Source organism: Galleria mellonella, unplaced genomic scaffold, assembly GCF_026898425.1.
Source record: "Galleria mellonella isolate WM207_F2 unplaced genomic scaffold, CSIRO_AGI_GalMel_v1 utg855, whole genome shotgun sequence".
Lineage (NCBI taxonomy): Eukaryota > Metazoa > Arthropoda > Insecta > Lepidoptera > Pyralidae > Galleria > Galleria mellonella.
In genome coordinates, this window is record NW_026442164.1 from 783931 (window position 1) to 807251 (window position 23321).

The window sequence follows — 23321 nt, forward strand, 5'->3', positions numbered from 1 at the left end:
AAGAGAATATTGTTTATTATGAAATAATAAGAATAACTGATCCATATTTGTATTTTTATCTAATTAAATCTCTGGCTTAATAACTTATTGAAGAAACTTTCTTTAATGACGACTATAATTTAGTGCTACATAAAATATCTTTCAAGGAAAATGGAATCTCCAAAGAATTCAGTTCAACTGGTATTCGAATGAGAACCTAATCGAATACCTGACCATTTCATACATATCTGAAACCAGTTGTAGCTGCCAGAGATAAACTGTGTGAGGAATAATGCGCCGGTTTTTACACATCTCGAAAGCTGTGACTATGTAATATTTCATGATCAATAATTCATTAGATAACATGTTTGTTAAGTGGATACGTTTTCATCTCCTATATTTGGCTGTAGATGTCGCTTAGGTGAAGATTTTTTTGAAGTCAAACGTCTATTCGCAGTCTATTTTAATTTCTCCTTTAAGTTTTATACCGGTTATCGCATGGTCCACTGAATATATTAATAGAATATGGATGCTGGAAAGAAATGGTCATGTAAACATTTAAACCTGCCTATTCCGTATCGTAATATTGATAAACTGTTATATTTAATGACACAATTCATATTTAGAGGAACACCTAATCCTCTACCTTTCTAGTTAGAATTGCTTCCTGCAAATGTTGTTGGTAATTTGTTGCCAACTTCGCGGTTAGGGAAACAAACGTATGGTTACACCTTGTAAATTTCTTGAACGTGTTTGGGAGAGTATATTGGTTTATTTTGGTTTCAAAACGATAAAAACAGAAACGATGTAAATACATGTTATACTTAATATAAGCAGCAAACTTGATATCGTGTTGTCAATTCGACGAATTAAACATAAATAAAAATTTTTTTAAACTGAAAGTAAGTATATATATATATATATATATATATATATATATATATATATATATATATATATATATATATATAAAAAAAATTCAGTGTAGTATTGAAAATTATTATTTACTTAATAATTAGCAATCTTCATTTTTCGTATAAGGCGACTAATAAAACTAAATGGTCAAGAAATGTGCAGCAGCGTTCCTCTTAAAACATTATCAAAACCTAAAGCCGCCAAGCAAAGTGTGGCAACTACTAGTTAAACGAGTGGCGGTTTTCTACCCTGCATTTTTCAAGGCACTTTCTTCCGCGCACAACCACTCTTTGGAATCAACTTCCAGCAGCAGTGTTTCTGAACCGATACGACAACATAACCTTCAAGAAAACAGCATATACCTTTTTAAAAGGCCGGCAGCACACCTACAATGTCTTCAGTATTGTGGGTGACTATAGGCGGCAGTAGTCACTTACTATCAGGTTTGCCCCCTGTGTTGTAAAAAAACCCCTCCTTATGAGGGAGGTCTATGTTCAGCAGTGGACAGTTAACGGCTCATGTAATAATAAAAAAATAATCCATAAAACGAAGTTTTTTTTATTTATATCCATAATAGGTACGTATATAAACAGATCTTATCTGAAAATAATTTTAATGCCACATCCAGTCTTCTCACTTCCGCACAGTAAGTGTTCATTTATGAGACAGGCATCATACATTATTATGTTTTTGAATTGCATTTAATATATATAATTATAAATTCGGTATTCAATGTAACAAACACACAGAAACTGAATTTCAACAATACCGCACTGACTGACGTTTATGAAATAGTTTTAGAAATTAATTACTTACATACGACTTTATCTAAGCCTTATCTCCTTTTTTATGGTACATAGAGTAAAAAATACATTTTTATGGCAACACATGAGAAGTATCATGGGCGACACAAATTACTGTTCATGTCTATAGACGACAGATACCACTTTCCATCAAGTGGGCCGTCAGCTTATTTGCCATTCTAAGTTGCATAAAATAAATAATTTGTTTATGCCATCCCTTTTTAACCCTTTAATATCCAATTAAGTTTAAAATTAAATTTAAAAGATATTAAATGGGTATATTATCCGATGTCTATGTATACATATATAACGGGAATTTAATGAACTCACTATCGTCATTACGGGCTAGGCCCACAGTGCGAGGCGGGACGCTGCAGCGCTGGGACGCAAAGCACCAAACGCCCCCCGAAGAAGAATTCCAAATGAAGTCGAAACAATTGACAGAAACAACAAAACCTCAATGACTTCAATGATTTCTCCTTACATATGTACATATATATGTAGATATCGGTTAAAAAATTAACATACATACATACATATCTGTCACGCCTGTCTACCATTAGGGTAGGCAGAAACAATGGAACGCCAAATGCCAAATTAACATACATTTTTAAATTAATATATATATTATATTATTTTCGTAATATATTTTTTTTATTTATTTAATTCTTTATTGTGCACACCACTTATAAGAATATGACAGAGGTAATCAAATGTACAAATGCGAGCTTAACTCTAATAAAGTTCTCTTCCAGCAACACCCAAAGTGGAAAGGAGCATCAATGTCAGCGGGCAGAGCGGTGTACAATATTGGGGCATTTTTTAAACAAACTAGACAAAATTGAAGTAATTAAATAATATTAAATATTATATGTATTTCATGTTAATTAACACAACTCAAATGCCTACGACACAGTTTATGAATAAATGGTGACAATATGTCGGCTAAATATGTGTATACCAATTAAACTAATTAATTCTCTTGACTTAAACCTCTCGACTGACTTTTCCAGTGATAAATAATGTGAAATATGTTTTAAGAGTAGCTATGGCTGCGACTGCGTTTATATTGAACTAGGATGAGACTTGATTAACCTAGAGGAAATGGTAGGAATTCACCCCGATAGCTTAGAACTTGGATGGTCACGTACAAAACGGTTTCAGAAATTCTACCTCCCATGAACACTTAGATGATGGAATGAGCTTATCGAGTAACCCAAGAGACTACACCATGAGATACTTCAAAGGAGTAAAGAAGTCTCTTCAAGATCAACAACGCGCGTGTATTTTCTTTGTTATTGCAGGCATTTGATAAGCTACAAGAACCGCTCACCATCAGATAGGCCGTATGCTTGTTTGTCGACTCAATAATACAAAAAAATACTGCCTATAATCTTCTCTATTTCCAATACTATGCATATACCAAATTGTATGGGGATTAATTAAGCTATCAACGCGCCAAGAGATAACAAGCAAACGAATTATCCAGAACTCCAAAAACTTGATCATTTTTTCCCCCAAAATTTTTTCAGTTTCTATATGATTTTTCAAATATTTTCTTTTAATCAAACCTTGTTCTGACAATTACAGACGCAATAGACTAAGTTAGTGAAATAGGTGCAGGCATTCTGAAGTGATATGCCGTGTGGTCCCAGCCATAAAATCTATCATCCCAAGTATAAAATAGGCTACCTCTTCCTATCCCGATGGTGTTTTAATAGACGACTAAGCTTAATCGTCGAGAGTTGGGCAGCAGATGTGCCTCTTAGAACAACACCAAACCCTAACTGCAGTTACCAATTCACTTGCCAAGCGTGACAACTACTGACAGACTCCCTAGTTTTTGTGGGATGCTTATGTTCATCGGTACACAGTAGACGGCTGATATATATGATGATGATTCTGAAATGATGCGCTTACATACACTTTTTGACAGTTCATTAAAATTTATTAAAAAAAAAGTAGCCTCAAACTGTATTCAAATTACATATCCCCAAAAAAATCAAAGTTTTTTTTTATACAACTTAGAATGGCAAACAAGCTGACGGCCCACCTGATGGAAAGCGGTAACCGTCGCCTATAGACATAAGTAGTACCATGGACATAACAGAGTATACTGTTTCGCCCATGATATCCCCCATGCGTTGCCATTCCTGAGGACTCAGGTGTTATTTCTTTGTACTCAGTAAATTTACGCCAATTCAAAGTACGTGTTGACCATTATTACAGTCGCTTCCTTTTTTCGAAATTAGTTAAAAATAGTACAGCCATTACCGCGTGTAATGTGTGAATTAAGTGAAGGTATTTAAAAGCACTTATCAGTGTGTTTGTTTTGTTTGAGATCGAGAACTATCTGACCGGACATAGACTGTTAGTTTAGTTATGAGAACGATTGGTATACTGTTAAAAATATAAACATACACTTTTTAAGCTACTTACCAAAAGGGAAAATTCTTAATTCGCCGTCGTATTGTTCTGTACAGATTTGTTTTTTTTTCTAATTATAATTATTTTACTTTTATGTTCATGTGTTTTTTGGACACGTGTTTATGAATTTTTAACCTACTTCAAAGCGAAGTAAGTTCTTAATTCGATTGTATTTTATTTATACATTTGTTACCTCATAACTACTTCAGTTCTAAACCGATTTGGAATTTTTTTTTTATTATCCGAATGGATAAACTTACAGATTGATCCAGGTATTGCGCCAAATAGCCACCGACTCTTTTTTCCTTTAATGATAATACCGCCTTATGTACTTCATATGTGTAATATATATATGTAAATACTGTTTTGTATTATTATTATATTTTTTTATACAACTTAGAATGGCAAACAAACTGACGGCCCACCTGATGGAAAGTGGTAACCGTCGCCGATAGACATGAGCAGTACCGTGGAAATAACAGAGTATACTGTTTCGTCCATGATACCCCCTATGCGTTGCCATTCCTGAGGACTCAGGTGTTATTCCTCTGTACCCTGTAAATTTACGCCATATCCCACTCTTCAAACCAAAACACAGACATGCAAACACAACTGCTTCACGGTTGAAACACGAATGGGACAGAGGTAGCCAAGCAAACGACTTTTGTACAAATTGTTGTATAAAATTAAGTGTTGTTGTATATATATATATGTATAATATGTTTGTTTATATTTGTTTAATTTAGTATTGTCTAATTTTGTGTTTCGTTTACTTGTTTTTTATTTTATGCAAAATTCTAGTGGCTACCAAATTACTATTTAAGTATATAATTATGTATTATTTTAGCTGTTTGTTTGCCTTAAATAAATATAAATATATATTAAGTGGTGCAAAACAGAGTAAATAAATAAATGTTTTAATGAACAAGTAAGTACCTATATCTAAGTAGATAATATGATTAGTCACGCTTCATTACTGAACCTGAGCCCCCCCATTCATGTTTTACTTGTTTCTAAATGACAAATGCTTCAGTCATTATTCGAGTGCCCGTTGTCATAAATAGCGGGAATATTTCACCAGGGTTGCCATCAGTCGTATTTTAATTAGATAAGGAATTTAATTCCTGTAGCTTCACTTTTCTTTTTATCGTTTTGACCATTATTTTATTGTAGTTTACATATTTTTTTTTATTTTTCCAAATAGAGTAACCATCGGATCATAGATTAATAAGTTTTTTTTTTTCTTGTTCTACGACATTCCTTCTATTCATATTATTTGATTTGGTGGTGTTTTTTGATTGTTAAAATATATACAATGATGTCCTAAAATTGATTAAGGTACGATGGGACTGACGTGCCTAAAAGGACAAAAGTCCCTAAATAAATAAAGATAAAAAAAATAGAGCAACGACCTCAAATGCGTTGCTCAAAGTCAATGGATACACGTAGCTTAGGACCGTACTCCATCGCAATCTATGGGGTGTTCAGCATTACTATTAAAAACGAAATTAACAGTGTATGAAGTTTTTTAAAATATATATATTCTCTGAATCCTAGTTATCACATGTTGTTACCAAAACAACTCTTTTTTTATATGTTGTATAACAGGTATGATTTTGTTTTTGTTCAATGTGGCAACCCTGTTTTCTGTAAGCTGTCGGCACTTTAAAATTTCACATGAGGCCGTAATAAATATTCTGAAAACATTTCTTGGGGTTAATAAGAGAATTAAAATACACTCGGTTCTGATTCACACTTTATTATTAAGAAAGCGTTTCATATAAAAGTATCTAATATTATTATAATATAGATAGATAGATAGATAGATTATCGATATTTTCTTCCGTTTACCATCTCTAAAGTAAAGCTGGACATAATATAGACGACTATGCCCTTCTAACACCACACAGGAAGGGGAAAGGGATTATCAGTAATGTGGACTACCAGTCCCATTGCTAGCGATATAGGTACCCTGTCAAGCCGACCTCCGCGTGGGCCCCTCTGGAAACCATCATGTTGAATTCCAGGTGTATTCATCACGATGGGCTAACTAACCTGCCTTTTAATTCTCACTTATCATGCTTTACTAGTGCTCCGCCAGCGTATACCATTAGCGCAAGCGGGGCTAACATTCCATTATAATTTACTAAAAAAACCCACACGGGGGAGGGGAGAAGGAAGAAGGGATTATTAGTAATGGAAATAAGCGTTCCCATTGCTAGCAATATACCCTATCAGGCGACCTCCACGTAATTCCCTCTGGAAACCATCGTGATTGATTTATTGTTGAATTCGTCACGGTGGGCCGACTGCTTCATCATCATCATCATCTATCATTCCTCACTGATACCCTGTCACTGTATACCGATAGCGCAGGCAGGGTTACCATTCCATCTTCACCTATAAAAAAAGACTTTTTCATTTTTAATAACCTTTTTTTTTATACTGAGGTGGAAAACAAGCATACGGCCCACCTGATGGTAAATGGTTACCGTAGCCTATGAACACCTGCAATACCAGAGATATTACGCGTGCGTTGCCGACCCTGAAGAAACCTCTTTACCCCCCTTTTGAAGAACCTCATCCTGTAGTCTCTTGGGAAAACCTCGGCATGGAGCTCATTCCACAACCTGAGTGTTCGTGGGAGGAAACATCTGTGAAACCGCGCAGTACGCGACCATTGAGGCTGTAGGACATGAGGATGAACTCCCTGTCGATGGCGAGCCGTACGATGGTAGAAAGTGGCTGTTGGCATCATATTGAACAATTCCTCTGAGCACAATCCATTGTACAAGCGGTAGAACCTTCATCAATAAAACATACATACATATGTTATGTATAATATTATGCACTTATTTTTAAAAATTGTATTATTCTAATCACATCGTCATAAGGCGCGAAGGTAATAACTTTCGATTTCCAGGTTTCCATTGCCGTAGACTGCTTTATGTGTCCTGATTATACGCGCGATTATGGGAAATATTCACTGCATCGTGAATAATAATAGGGGAACATAGAATAAGAATGTACAATGAGATATTCTGAATCTGTCGTTTGTATTTATTTATTAATAGATTTTAACCGTGACATCGACCGCGTGTCACAAATAAGATATAATCTCGTGATCCTTCATGACCTAGTGATACTTCTCCATTCCAAATACAACCTACGTGAACACCAAATTTAAAGAGATTTGGTTACGATGTCTATAAATAACAAAAATTCACTTCAACATTTAAATTATAATATAATATATTTTATTATATTAATTATGATCTACTATTAAACACACGACTTCGTTACGTCATGCCCGCGGGATAGTAAGTTAATTATTCGGGATATTAATTTTCCTATATTCTTCTCTATCTCAAGAACTATATGTATACAAAATTTCATGACAATCGGTTGAGCCGTTAAGACACCAAGAAGTGATAAGTAAACAACCAAACTCATATTTATAAGAAATATTTCTAATATAGCTTGTCATTTTTAAATTAACAAACATTTATAGCATAACATAGGGATAAGACGCAGTGTAGGAAGTTCAATAATATTTCATATTGCCATTCCTGATAATTAAGATGTTATACGTTCGTACTAACTCCCATATCCCATACTATGTCAACTTAAACAACCATGCAAGTACAGCTACTTAGCTTATTAATCAATCTTCTTACTTTTAATATTACTATTCGATTTACAATTCAATACAAAAATAAATATATAGAGATTTTAAATTACAACGAGATTGACCTAGCTTTAAACTCTCAGTTAAATTTTAAGAATAACAATTTGGAAATTTCTTATCCAATATCTTTGATAGAGCCCTTCCTACTAGAACCAATATCTCGGACCAAGACTGACGTCTAAATGACATTGACTGACAGAATTCCAATAAATAATCTATGGTTTAATTTGAACTTTGAAGTTATGTTTTGTCATGTCACGTCATTATTAAATAGATAAATTCGTATTCCAGACAAATTATCTTTTTGAAGACTAGGCAGCATGGTCTCCGACCTTAGCCTGTTCCAAACGGAACAAAACGTACTAAAAAAAAAAAAAAAAAAAAGATAAATTCGTCATTCATAAATGGTGAAAAACATAATCAAAATAAACTATTTGAAATAATCTTCGTTTCAAAGGTAATTCTAGTAAAATAAATCAATCTAATTCGTTGCACCACTCTCTGGCAATTCTCAGATTACTTTCAATAATATTACAAAATTGCTTTTATTACTATTAATGTGTTATGTTCTACAACATTGATTCTATTACTTCATAACAACGTTTACTGCGCACTTGTATATTTAAATATGTAATATATCTCAAGTAAATTAATTTATATAATCCTTAGGTAACAACAATCCTTTTCTATTTATATATACGTGCATATATATCTGCACCTGTTTATGTTATAATGTTGTTTTGTTTCACTTTATTTCATACATGGTATTTTAAAAGTAGCAATTATTTTCACATTATTTTATGTCTTAATATATTAAAAGATATCTGATTATCATTGTTAAATATAGTAAATTAAACCACTACAAATACTACTAGACAGTATCATCTTTCGCAAATTCTATATGATTCATAATATCTTACTATTGAGTAAGCAAAGTTACTTTGCATTAGATGATATATAAAAGCTGATGGAGATAAGAAGAGGTATGAGAATAAAGAGATAATAATAAAAGAAAAATACATTTATTTCTCTTTGACTATTTTATAAGGGATTTAAACAAAGATATGATCAATATATTTGATTTAACACACGTTACAGTCACTGTAATGTCAACAAATATACATTCACCCATTAAAATATTAAAATAGCTTATTTTTTAAAACTTCTAATTTTTCACAGTTATCAATGTTCTAGATGGAAATCCAGATATTTGTTGTATTATATCTTAGTAGTTATGCCTCATCAATCTCCAGTATCAAGGAATTGTGTTATTTATTCTTTACAGCATCACCATGTCGGAACGAGAACCATTAACCAATTCGGGCAGAGACTATGGCTCGTCCGCTGCTCCCCCCACTGTCGGCTTTGCAGACTTCAGTCCAACTGAACTGTACAATTTGAGTGAGAGCATCGCGGAGAATATCAATGCCATTAACAGTGGTCTACGGTCGTTGGAGAAGATGATGAAGCAGATCGGAGGGCCCAATGATAGTGTGCAACTGAGAGATAAAATGTGAGTTTTTTAGCAATAGAGTAAAAAAAATATAATATAAAAGAGCTTGTAAATAACTCTATTGTAAGTTGTAAGTTGCCATGTGGTCCTGGCATAAAAAAAACCGTTTCCTTTCCTGTGGGTGTCATAAGAGGTGACGTAAGGAGAGCGAGGGATGAGCAGCAGCATCCCTTTTAAAACATTTCCAAAGAGTAACTGTGGTTGCCAATCAGCTTGTCAAGTGTGGCGACTACTGGCAAACCCCCGAGGGGGAGGCTTATATTCAGCAGTGGACAGTTAAAGGCTGATTTGATGAAATATAATAATCAACAGAGATAATGTTTTGTTTTTGTTATTATCATAATATTGAGTACTCTATCACTCATTCTTATCACTGTAATTTGTAACTTCTCATAAAATGATTCACTGTGTATTTAAATGTAAATATGAAGCAATAATAGTATTTTTTTTTATATTTGGTTGGCAACACTACAATTCAACTGTCAGTTGTCATAGTCACCTGTCATTTGATGTATGCTTTTCTGATTAAATTGTGGGTAGGTAGATACTTGCTTGAATACGTTAGATTTATACATTTGAAGGTTATGAGGACAAATAGACGGTAAATTTTTTTTTTTCTATAAATATTGCTTTTATTCTGATAAATTCGTAGTTGTAAATCCTAGTGATTTTTTGTGTTGAGTGTTTGTGGAATCACAGTTGTTTGTTGATAATTTACATTCATTGGAAGCAGTCTATGGGAGAAGCTTATGTCCAGCAGTAGACGGATAATGGCTGAAATGACGATAAATTATAAGACATAATAAAAGGAATCACCCATAACTTTTATTGAGCAAAATTGTATGAATGCGTTGAGCCGATTCTCTCGAAGCATATGTGGTGGTACGGAGACAGTATAGTATAACGTTGGCTGGTGGCGCGGCAGCCACGAGGCGCAGCAGGCGGTGAACGGCTGGGTGACGGGCGCGGCACGGTCGCTGCAGCGGCTGGCGGGCGTGGTGCGGCGCGGCGACAAGCCGCACAAGCTGCACGCCGACCGCCTCACGCAGGCCTTCCGCGAGTCGCTCGCCACCTACTCCGCCGTGCAGAAGGTGGGTCTATGCTCTGCTAATAGACCGACAACAGCCTTATAGAGGGGGAGGGATTGTTAGTAAATGAGACTAAGGCTCCTATTGCTAGCAATATACCCAACCAAGTTGACCTCCCAGTCATCCCCTCTGGAAATCATCGTGCTGAATTCCAAGTGTATTATTCATTAAGATGGGCTAACTGACTTGTTTTTTTCATTCTCATCTATCGTCCCTCACTGGTGCCCCGCCAGCGTATACCGTTAGCGCGGGCGAGGTAACCATTCCAGTGTCATCTATTAAAGAAAACAGCCTTATAGAGGGGGGAGAGATTGTTAGTAAAGGAGAGGTTAATCCCCATTGCTATAAATATACCCCATCAGATCAACCTCCACGCGGTTCCCCCTGGAAACCATCGTGACTAATTCATTGTTTGAATCGTCTTGATGGGCTAGCTGACCTGCCTTCTCATCCTCAGCTATCATTCCCCACTGGTGCCCCGCTAGTGAATACCGATAGCGTAGGCGAGTTTACCGTTGCATTATCATCCATTATACATCTTTATAGAAATAATCACAGAGACTAAATTAGTAATTAATCGGAACATTCAATTTACCGCCATACGGCTCATATGCTTGCCTATAAACTAATCAATTTTTATTTGTACTACTATTGGACATTAGTACAAATACCAAACTCTCATTAGGATCATTGTCATTCGTCTATCAGGACCCATTTTCTTAGAAACGCGTAGAGTAATCAAGCTGAACTTAATATCAAATTCCCAATTCTGCAATCTCTTGAAAAAAAAAAAAAAAAAGTTGTGAAAAAATCATACTTCCAAGTCAACAGAATCAAAAGATACAGCCGTTTATATCATATAAATTATATTTTGGACATTCGCAAGGAAATCACAACCTATAAGGTAATTCTTGTTGACCTAGAATCATGAAAGGCAAGAAGCAATATCAGCTCAAGTAAAGGAAATATTCCAAAAACCGTAAATTTGTCTTTTGTCCGGAACCCCCTGTTGCGCGATTCCGGCTCGCACTTAGCTTGTTTTTTTCTTATTTTTTTATTCAGTATTAATATTATTCTTTAATTTATGCAGCAAGTGTCCGAGAAAATGGCGGCCCACATGCCCCGCCAGCCGCGGCCGCGGAACGACCCCCAACTGCTGGAGCAACAAGCCATGGCTGATGATGAGGAATCGGCCCTGCTGGCTACGCAACAGGCACAGGTATAGCATCTAGTAGGCACACTGAGCGGGGAAGGGATTGCTAGTCATAGGGACTATCGGCCATACGATACCCCACTGCGTACTCGAGGATTTCAGATGTAGAAAATCGATGATCTTGACCATATCTAGATGGAGTATGAAGATAAAACATACAGACAGATTTTAAGTTACACCACCAGATTTTAAATACGATCGTAAAAAGCGCATCTAATCTGATGCAGTGGTTTTTGCATGATGTCGAAACAAACATACAAATAAGTAGAGACGACTTTTCTAAAAAATATTGTATTGCCATCTTTTGATCTTATTAAGACCCCTTATAATATATATTTTTTTTAATATCTCCCATAGATCTTTATCCCATATGTCTTTACATAGTATAAATATATATATTTTTTTTATATTAGTGAGAAGATATTCGAATCAACTTTTTGCATACTACCAATATTACTTTTTTTTTAATGCAACTTAAAATGACAACAACAACCAACCTACCTAACAACCCACCTGATGGATTGTGGTAACCGTCTCCTATAGACATGAGCAGTAGTACTATGTACATAACAGAGTATATTGTGTCACCCATGATACTTCCCACGCGTTGCCGTTCTTGAGGGCTAAGGTGTTATTCCTCTATATCCTGTATTTTCACTACCATATCCCACACTTCAAACCAAAGCACAACCATGCAAACACCACTGTTTTATGGTAAAAACATAAATAGTTAATACTTGCTTCATCTATCTTAAACTTGATCATGCACATTCACTATAACCCATTGAAAAGGATATGAATCCCAGAATATTGTTTCTCAACCATTTTTGTCACGACCCACGAAAAAGCTTTATATTATTCTCAATTTCATGTATAATATAGTATATATCATATATGTGTAAGTATATTTGTTATTCATATATATTTATTCGTTTATATATGTAATTTTAGTATGTGTGTATATCAATAATTAGTAGTACCGCATTCGAGTATTCTGACACTTCCCTATGGTTGACTGGGAGAGAATGTTTTTAGCATTAAGTCCACCATATACACATATATGTACAAATGAATAGATAAATAAAAAAGCCAAAAAGTAAAAAGTTTTGCGACCCCTTCACTATAAAATTATAATAATATTTTAATTAGTAGTTTATTTATATTTGAAATCAGAGTCCTTACCCTGTGTTTTCCACTTTTACCACACCACTACCTTCATAACGGACAATAACAAGTGACGACCAAAAAAAAAGATAGATAGATAGATAATTTATTTGCATTACTTACAGCATACAAATTACAATACAAACATACATACATACATATACATAAAACACAGTAAAAGAGATAAAACAATGAAAAGAAAAATAAAACAAAAAGCAAAAAGAAAACTGCTTAATTTACTTCTGAATATCGAAAATTGTAACGTCACACATCGTTATGTTAAACGAATCTTTCGAGATTTTATTATTTTTCAACATACCGCGAGAATGGTTGAAGAAACAATGTCCTAAACTAACAAACGGGATATTTGTACCTCATTGTTCACGGGTACACCACAAGTTGCAGTTAACGTTCCACGGTGTGCGTTGCAGGCGCGGCTGGTGCAGTTCGAGACCAGTATGCTGCTGGAGGAGGAGGCGTACATGAACAAGATCGAGGCGGACGTGCTTGACGTCAACCAGATCATGCAGGACCTGGCCGAGATGGTGCACTCGCAGGCGCAGACTGTCGGTGAGTACTCCGTATGACTTTTAAGCCATCCCTTCCTTTGCCGTGAGTGTCGTAAGTCACTATCATCTATAAAGCCTGACTACGGTTGCCAATCCGCCTGCCAAGCGCGGCTATAGGCGACGGTTACCACTTTCCATCAGGTGGACCGTCAGCTTGTTTGCCATTCTAAGTTGTATAAAAAAAAATATATTGTCGACGAATATGTATACTTAGAACAACTTGTCTGACTAACTTTCCGCTAACGAAATGCTTTCTCACTGTACTGGGTTGACTGGAAGAGATCTCTGTCAGAGATAAGTCCATCCTTGCTCACAATATTTATAAATACATTATTTTATATGTAACTTACAAGTGCAATAAAGAATATATATATATACTAAAACTCATTGTACTTTTCTATTCTGCGTCGTGCTCGCCTTTCCACTATCTATTGTTTCATGACCATATTTTAATGCCGTTTACAGATTCAGTGGAAAGCCACATCGAAGCTGCAAGCTCGAATGTCGAAGCTGGCGTGCAGGAGCTAGCCAAAGCGGAGGAGCACCAGCGCCGGTACCGCAGGAAGATGTTCTTCCTGATTCTTATCGGAGTCATCCTGGCCATCGTCTTCATCGTATGGATCGTAAAAGCGTTCAGATAGGAGGTATACGCTTTTATTTATGACTGCTTCAGTATGTGGCTATCACTCTATGGCTCAAGGATTTAGTCTCGACATTGTCTATGGTGAATTGTGTGCTCCATAGTCTACGGAATCCAAATTGAGCCTGTTTGTCTCAAGTTGACGCATGTACTTTTGGCTGAGGACCTTCTGGCTTCTATGAGCCTAATAAATTAAAAAAAAAAATGTCTGGCAGTGATTAAAGATAATATAGAATCATAGATTTTGTGAATTGTCAAAAATGTGGAATGAAATTATGTTAATTAATTCGTATTGGAACTGATACTGATATCGTAGAGGCATAAATTAATCATCGTTAACAGTGTAATGTATTTTATACTTATGACCATAAGTCTTAAAATGCAATGAAAGAACTTGTAGAATTTATTATTTACTATCGACCGTAGTTGATAGTCAATTAGTTGAATTGCGAAATAGCGCCATCTATTGGCAATGCAAGGCAGTATTGACCGCTTTTAAAATAGTGATCTATCGTCTTTAAATCAATAATAATAAGGGTTTATTGCACTTAATCTAAAAATTCCCATAGGACCATATATCAGGCATATACATATAAAAATGGGTGACGGAATTTAATTGAAATACTACTTATAAATTGTGTTTAGGAAATAGAGAAGGAATGAAGTCGTTTCTGCGCGCTATTTCTCTAAATCTATCCTTAAAATAAAATAAAAATACCACTTTTACAATGGGTTGTGCTCAGAGGAATTATTCAATGTACTGCCCATGGCTATTTTCTACCATCAACAGGGAGTTCAGCTTCATACCTTAGAGCCTAGATGGTCGCGTACAACGCGGTTACTCAAATTTTTCCTCCCACGAATTCTTAAGTTATGGAATGAGCTCACTGTCGCGGTTTTTCCAAGCGACTACAACATGGGGTTCTTCAGAAAAGGGGTAAAGAGGTATCTTTAAGGTTAGCAACGCGCGCGTAATATCGTGTAGTAACTGCTTACAATCAGGTGAGCCGTATGCTTGTTTGCCACCTCAGTGATGTAAAAAAAATCAATTTGATATAGCAAAAATTTTATTCTAAAAATTAAATTAATAATTTTTTAATAAATTTATGTCAAAATTATTATAAATTTAGTTTATGATGGCCTATAAAATAATGATTTTGCTAAAGTATAAAATTAACATAAGAGAGAAATTAAGAGATAGGTTTAAAGAAGTAAAGCCTCTTGACTTAATGGAACATAAAAACAAAGTACAGTCGATTCGAGCACCGTCTGCTTTAAATTTGTCAATCGCATAACTTGTCACAAATTATTTTTTTATATTTAATATCAATGAATGAATGAATGAGTATACTTCATTTGCATTATACAATATAGGAAATAAGCAAGACAATTAATATTTTTTTTATACAACTTAGAATGGCAAATAAGCTGACGGCCCACCTCATGGAAAGTGGTAACCGTCGCCTATACATGAGCAATACCATGGACATAACAGAGTATACTGTTTCGCCCATGATACACCCCCATGCGTTGCCATTCCTGAGAACTCAGGTGTTACTGTCCATGGTACTGCACATGTCTATAGGCGACGGTTACCACTTTCCATCAGGTGGGCCGTCAGCGTGTTTGCCATTCAAAGTTGCATGAAAAAAAAAATTTATATTATAATAACCAATGTTAGTTATTGCCAAAATATATCGTCTTATTATTCAAATGCACATGTGACGTGATTGTGGTTGGATCCCAATTTTTGGGATCAATTGTGCTGAACAATGACGTTGTTTCATTACTGGACTGTAATAGTAGTCAATTTTCAATCGACTTCAAAAATAAAGAAATTTCCAACTCGGTTTTTTTTTAATGTACGAGGTTTGTCCGGAAAGTACGTATAAAAGTTTTTTAAAAATTTTATTTTACAATTATTCAGGTAAATCAATTTTATCCCCTTCAAAGTACTCCCCCTGTGACATAATGCACTTGTGCCAACGCCGTTTCCACTGTGAGAAGGCTCCTTGAAAGTCCTCTGGTTGTAGGTTTCTCAGCTGCCCCGTCGTAGCTTTTTTTATCTCATTTATGTCCCCAAATGCCGCCCCCGAAGTACCAATTTGGTTTTTGGGAACAAGAAGAAGTCACACGGGGCCAAATCCGGCGAATAGGGGGGGTGTTCGGTCACCGTAATGGAATTTTTACTCAAAAACTCACGGACAACAAGAGAGGTGTGGGCAGGGGCATTGTCGTGGTGAAGATTCCAACGCCCCTCTCGCGCCAATTTTAGCTTTGAATTATCGACGTAGAATTTTCCATCAACTGTCTGGCCTGGAGGGACGAATTCTTGATGGACAATCCCCCGAACATCGAAAAAAACAATCAACATTGTCTTGACATTTGAGCGGGATTTTCTTGATTTTTTTGTTCGGTTCCCCGGATGTCTTCCACTCTTTGCTTTCACGGCCATTCTTGCCGAGTTTCGAGAGAAACTTGATTACGACGCGCTGCTCTTCAACGGAAGCGGGCTCCATGCCGACGGGGTTTCGTTAAGAGGTAACTTCACAGATGGCGTGACAAGCCAGTTCGCACCGCACGGCGGTCAGACCAGAACTGAAGCATTGTTAGGGACATAAGGAAGGGGTCCTGCGCTTACCTGGCCTCCCCACTCCTCTTTCTCGCATTCCAGAACACTTTTATACGAACTTTCCGGACAGACCTCGTACGTTACCTCACAACTCCATCAGTTGTGAACCGATTTGTAAGATTCCTTTTTTATCTGGAAGGATCTAATAGTTTAGTTTTTAAATTAAAATAATTGGTTTTACCGCAATTGAAGTCGGTTTTTATGGAACACGATAATTAATATCATTATTAAAATAATGGGACCGATTCTGATGCGCCATTTACTTATTTATTAATTTTTTCTCTCTAAACCTATCTATCTTTATATCAATTTGATAATTTCGCGAAACTACTGTTTTATAGACTATCATAAAATAATATTTTAATAATTATTTTATGCACGAAAATTTATTAATTCACTCTTGCGCCACCTGCCCATTTCTATCTGTTCTCCTTTAACCAAAGGTTGTCTGTAAGAGATCACCCTAGCGATAAGACCTCCTTTTGTACCTTTATGTGTATATTTGAATCTGTATTTATGTTACTGTATTTCACTTGAATTGTTCACTTGTCAATGTATATTTTTTATTTAGGTGCAGTAAAGAGTTAAATAAATAAATAAATAAAATTAATTCAAATTCGTCCTCACTAAATTGATAAATTTAATTCTAGAAATAGATTTAAACGAATAGCCCCTCAGAATCGACACCAGCGCCATCTTCTTTTCTTAAAATCTCTATTATCTTTTATTAACTGTAAAAAGACACCACGCCAGCATACACAGACCACCAGTGTATGCCGGCTGTAGAACCCAGCGACCCGGAGGTCGTCGCCTCCGGAGTAGAAGCCGGGGTATAGGGGTATACACCGAGGCCCCTACGTCGCCCGCCAACACATCATCCGGCGGGCAAGAGATGCCCATATTGTTGTTGTAAAAAAAACATCAGTGTACCCACAACTTCGCCAAATTTAATTCACCAGTATTTAGTCTATAGAATATAAGCTGGCAATACCTATAAATTGCTCGTTTATTTATTGTTACTATTTATTATTGTGATATATGTAATATTGCCATTTTGCCTTTTAATTCTTAGCTAAAAAAAAAAAAAAAGAAATAATTCATTCATAGAATCATGCGACTCGCACAGTAGCATACGTGAAAAAACTAAATATAAAAATATAATTAAAAACAATAATGCAAGCAAGTGTACTTTTGTGTCGCAATGTTCTATGAAATAAGTCTATGCTCAGCAAGCATGTTGCTGCAGCGTAAACTCTATACAACTGTAGTCTCCAGCCAAATTTATTTTATTAATTTATCAAAATAACAATTAGCAATTTAATATTTTGATACATTTACTGTCATGACAATAATGTCTCATTATTATTTTTTTTTTTTATAAAATATCTTCCTTCTCTAACTACGTAAAGAGAATTGTTAATCTCCTAGTTAGGTATATATTCAGCAATGACTGTAAAAAATTATTGAAACCATATCGCCCAGCGCCATCTACTTTCAAACTAAACAAAGTTTGTATTTATGAGTAGTTTTTTTTTTTTGACGCGTGAAAATGGTATGGTATCCCCGCCTGCGCTAACGGGATACGCTGGCGGAGCACTAGTGAAGGGTGATAGGTGAGAATGAAAACAGGCCAGTTAGCCCATCATGATGAATTCATCAGGAATTAACCATGATAGTGTCCAGGGGGAACCGCGTGGAGGTCGATCTAGTTGGGTATATTTCTAGCAATGGGATTCTCAGTCTCTATTACTAACAATCCCTTTCCCCCCAATTTATGAGTACTAGACAACTTATAGACATCTTTACTACATAATATTATAGTGAAAGTGTGTTTGTTTGTTATTTTATAACGACTTAACTAATCACTATGAAATTTGCTATACATATAGTATATGTATAGCAAATATGGGTGTGTAAATAGTATCTGGGTGTTTGCTTGGGCACCGCTGTCTCATTCGTGTTTCTATCGTGAAGCAGTTGTGTTTGCATGGCTGTGTTTCGGTTTGAAGGGTGGGATATGGCGTGAATTTACAGGATTCAGAGGAATAACACCTGAGTCCTCAGGAATGGCAACGCAGGGGCGAAACAGTATACTCTGTTACGTCCATGGTACTGCTCATGTCTATAGGCGACGGTTACCATTTTCCATCAGGTGAGACGTCAGCTTGTTTGCCATTCTAAGTTGCATAAAAAAAAAAAAAGCTACTTTCATCCCAATCAATAAACATAGGATATAGTAAAAGCTGATACTTCTATATTTATATGGTCGCCCGTTGTTTTCTCATTGTGATTATTTCTTGTAATTATTTATATATATAATAAGTTTACTATTGTAATCTTTTGGAGGCAAAGACAATAAAGAGTAGTTTTCTATGATTATCTATAACATCCAAATTAATATAAAAAGACGTACTTATAAATATGTTTGTATTGTACTGGGTTCAAACCCGCGACCGTCGGAAGGTAGCGGTGTTCTAAAACACTAAGAGAATAAATTATGATTATTAAAGGAGTTTTTATGTTAATTTAACTATATCTACTTATGTAATCGAAGCGGATTTGTAAAGCTGTCTAAATAATATGTTTCAATGACATATATGGTACATTGTCCACCTTAACTTGGCACGCCCCACCAACTTTTTACTTTAATGTAAAATATTTTAAATAGTGATTTATTATGGACACACACAACAAATTTCATTCATTTATTCATATTTATTTCGTTGAGAATCCTCGCGGCTGGCTTTTGGCTTTTTTTTTTTTAATGGGTTATAATAGAATGGTAACCCCGCCTGCGCTATCGGTATACGCTGGCGATACACCAGTGATAGTTAGCCCATCGTGACGAATTCCACTAGAATTAACCACGATGGTTTCCAGGGGAGAACGCGTGGAGGTCGACCTGACAGGGTGTATTGCTAATCCCTTTCCCCCCGACTTTTGACTTTTGGCCGCAACAGAATATCAGTGTTTTGCTCTTTTGAGGAGTCAAGCAATAAACTGAGTTGTGACCATTTTGTGTTACTATGGCACACTCATGAAAGGAAGCAATTATGCTACTTCTTTTATATACTTTTTTTTTTGTACATGTATTATTTCTTTTTTTAAGTATGTACCCATAGCTATCTATATATGTATGTGATCATATACAGACGTGGTACTCTGTGTTTGTAAGGGAATAGTAACAGCCCAACCGGGAGGCCCAAACAGGAGTATTATAATGCTTGGTCGAAACCTTGTAAATATTTTTGGTCGTACGTTTTTAATTCTATGGATTTTGGAGAGGCGTACCATGTTATCGTGGACAGTCTATACTTGTATTAGTTGTAGCCTTAACGATTTTTGTATCTGTGATGTATAAGTGTATAATTTCTGAAACTTACAATATTTATTGTGTACCATTTGGTTTTCTATTTTGGCACAATTGATAAGCAATCTTGGCGTGTCTTGGTGAAATGAGTATTATAAAACAAAATAGCTGAACACGTCACTCCATCTTGTGGGGGTCGTCCTACTGAGTTTGCCCGTACGGGGTCGCCACTTTAGAATATTTCTTCACCATCGGTTGTCGGTACTTCGAGCTATGTGACCAGCCCATTGCCACTTCAGCTTGCTTAATTTTTAATTTCACCTCTATATAAAGACTTGTTAAGGTTGTTTATTAATTGTGTATTAATTATGTAATAATAGTTATTGTAATTAAATCAATTGTAAAATTATCAATGGCGTATTTAAGGTCATGTTCCGAGGAGGTGGGGTTTGGTCTGGTCCCTTAAAGAAACGCATATGTACTCTAAGACGTATCTCTGCGATGGTTTGCCCACACCCTAGGGCACTCCCCCCCCCCCCCCCCCTCTCACTCAACACTAAATTTTATACAGCGCCTAAGCAAACCGCACCGACACCCTAATTGACCCGGTTTGCAATAATCCAAAATTGCTCTATATTTGCCGTTAACCTGATTTTTAACGAATTTTATATTATGTATCAGTGATTAGCTAGCGAACGCAGGTGCTGCCTCTGTACAGCGATTTTGGAACTAAAATTACTATTAATGAAATTTATAAAAAAAAGAAGTGTATCTATATAACTAATCTAGCGATTTGATAGCAATTGTACTACATAATGTTTGACAATTAGAACTTTGAGATCCACAAAGTTCTTGCATAATACGATCGTGCTTGTAAATTAGCGATCGATCGAGCATATATCGCACAGTTTTTATCGAATAAGTAATCAATATGTTGTTTATTAGTTTTAATATATATATATATATATATATATATATATATATATATATATATATATATATATATATATATATATATATATATATATATATATATATATATATATATATAGAATCTGCATTATGTTTAGGGATTTTTTTCTTCTAAAACTGTGTCTAAAATTAAATTTTTTGCAAGTGTTTTGTGTTTATGCAATTGAACGTCGCAGTATGTTACGTTGAAGTATTATTTATAATTTAAGTTGTACCTCGTAACTTTATTGACATTTTATAACTTGTATAGAGTCTTAGTGTATAGAAATATATTTATGTTGAACGTAGTTAGGGTTTTTTTTTTAATAATAAATTTGTTGTACACACCTGTCAGTGATGTGTATCACCGCATTGTAAAAATAATAGAGTAATGAGATAGAGAAGTATAGGTGACGTATCTACAATTTTTGTTTTATCTGTACTTAATATTATTGAAAGGAAAGGATTTTGATTAAACTCGAAAACTACTAAACCGTTTTTTTTTACAAAATCTTCCATTTGTAAAAAGCTATATTATCAGCAAGTAATATAGGCTATATATTATTTAAAAAAAAAACTAGAGATACCTACGAAAATTACAAAAAAATAATTTATGGAGAAAAGTAAAATTAGCTTGGAATTTTTTTATAAATTTTTTTATAGTTTTGGTTCTTGTAATTCATATAACGGTATGTAAATACAGTAAAATATATTAATAGAAGAAGCAAATAACTAATTAAGACAAAGGTAAGGTATTTAAGTTTATATATTATATGTATTCAAATGTATTCATATGTTAAGTTCTATAGTATCAAAAATTTGTCTATTAGCTTATATAAAATACTAAAAATATGTCCATAATAATAACCATTAGTTAAATATTAACCTTTTTGTTAAAAAAAAAACCTTTCCTGGCAGGTGTAGCTTCATATTCTATTCTAAACATCATGAATGTTGAAAACATTCCAAAATGTATCACTTCTAACATCCTAATTAAAATATCATACAAGCGAATAAGAACTGAATTCTTTTGTAATATAATCTAGTTTTCAATGAAACAAGCATATTATATTTATTAATGTGCAATTTACGAAATGTATTGTGAATATTTAAATTAGAATCACTACTTACGTAATGTAAATTATTTATTACATTTTTTCTAACAAATTTTCTAAATGGTTACACAGTTTTTAATTTTAATTTACTTTTGACAGCATATTTTTCCTTTGTCTATGTTTCGAATAGTAATTAAATGAATTAATGTAAAAAAGTAATTAAATTAATGCAAATATATTACTGAACTTGAACACCTAGTGATAACAATCTAATCACTGGTTAGTTGATTTTATATTTCATTTAATTTCCCTATCATCAACACTCGAAGATTGACTACTTATTGGCTTTCACAGGCATACTAATGGTAGCGAAATTAAATAGTTCCAATTAGGCATTGACTAATATGGATACCGATCCGATATCTATATATTGGGTTGCTTTGGATATTGATGGTGGAAAGGTCATCACCCATTTCGATATCGCCCATATCGGTCGGATATCTACATTCGAATATGTTAAAAGTCTGTTATCCCTTTCAGACCTGAACGATACGGGCGTGAGTTGTAACTTTAAAAAATTCTAAAACCGCGCGCAATTAATTTTTACGCACGAAGCTGAAATAACATGATAGCGAGATTCTAAACCAGCCAATGAGAAATCATTTTAGCGGTTAGATGGTGCAGTAGTCTCGTGCGTGCCGGCAAGATGGCTTGGCTCCAAAACACGAAAATATATTTAATATGAAAGAAAAAAATCTTGGGTCTGAAAGGGTTATTATAGTGTTTTTTTATTTTTTGGGTAACAGATTTTGACCATTCGTTATTGCACAAGAATATAGATATTGTAACTAAATAATATAGATATCACTATATATTATACAACACCTAGTTCTAATCGACTAACCAGTAAACAGATGTTGACAATTTACTTAGGAATCTCTTTTATTACAATAATATATACTTGTTTCTACTAAATCTGGCACAGTTAACTGTCGAAAGTAAAGCAATAGAAAGTGTTTTATATAAGGAAGTGGGACTAAACGTATGTAACAATTCTGTAATCGTACTTGAAACTGTATTTTCATTATTTTATCAAGAAAATAAATATATTACATAAAGCAGATTTTTTTTTTATTTCAATATTATCAGAAATGTAATGTTACGTTCACCCCAACTTGTCTCGACAGTTTTTTTTTTCTGTTTCCCCTAACAATAGGGAGGGCAAAAGGTCTAATCCTATATTTTTTTTTTATGTATGATAATGAAATAGTAAACCCTGTCTACGCTATCGGTGTATGCTGGCGGTCACCAGTGAGGGATGACAGGTGAGGAAGAAAGCAAGTCAGTTAGCCCATCGTAATGAATTCCACAAGA

At 34.8% G+C, this 23321-nt stretch overlaps 1 protein-coding gene across 1 annotated transcript; it reads left to right on the forward strand.

Moving 5' to 3' along the window:
• The first annotated feature begins 8059 nt into the window (after positions 1-8059).
• LOC113513305 (t-SNARE domain-containing protein 1) lies at positions 8060-14221 on the forward strand. The gene is made up of 7 exons (XM_052902006.1): positions 8060-8084; positions 8196-8269; positions 9098-9325; positions 10251-10416; positions 11504-11632; positions 13222-13360; positions 13825-14221. The coding sequence occupies exons 3-7, from the start codon at positions 9105-9107 to the stop codon at positions 13998-14000; spliced, it is 831 nt and encodes a 276-aa protein (XP_052757966.1). The 5' UTR covers positions 8060-8084; positions 8196-8269; positions 9098-9104; the 3' UTR covers positions 14001-14221.
• The last annotated feature ends 9100 nt before the right edge of the window (positions 14222-23321 follow it).

Excerpts from the sequence above, each read along its gene's own strand:
- LOC113513305 (XM_052902006.1), top strand. The coding sequence starts at position 9,105 with ATGTCGGAACGAGAACCATTAACCAATTCGGGCAGAGACTATGGCTCG. Across the intron at positions 9,326-10,250 it reads GTGCAACTGAGAGATAAAAT|CCACGAGGCGCAGCAGGCGG; the intron begins GTGAGTTTTTTA and ends GTGGCGCGGCAG. Across the intron at positions 13,361-13,824 it reads CTCGCAGGCGCAGACTGTCG|ATTCAGTGGAAAGCCACATC; the intron begins GTGAGTACTCCG and ends TGCCGTTTACAG.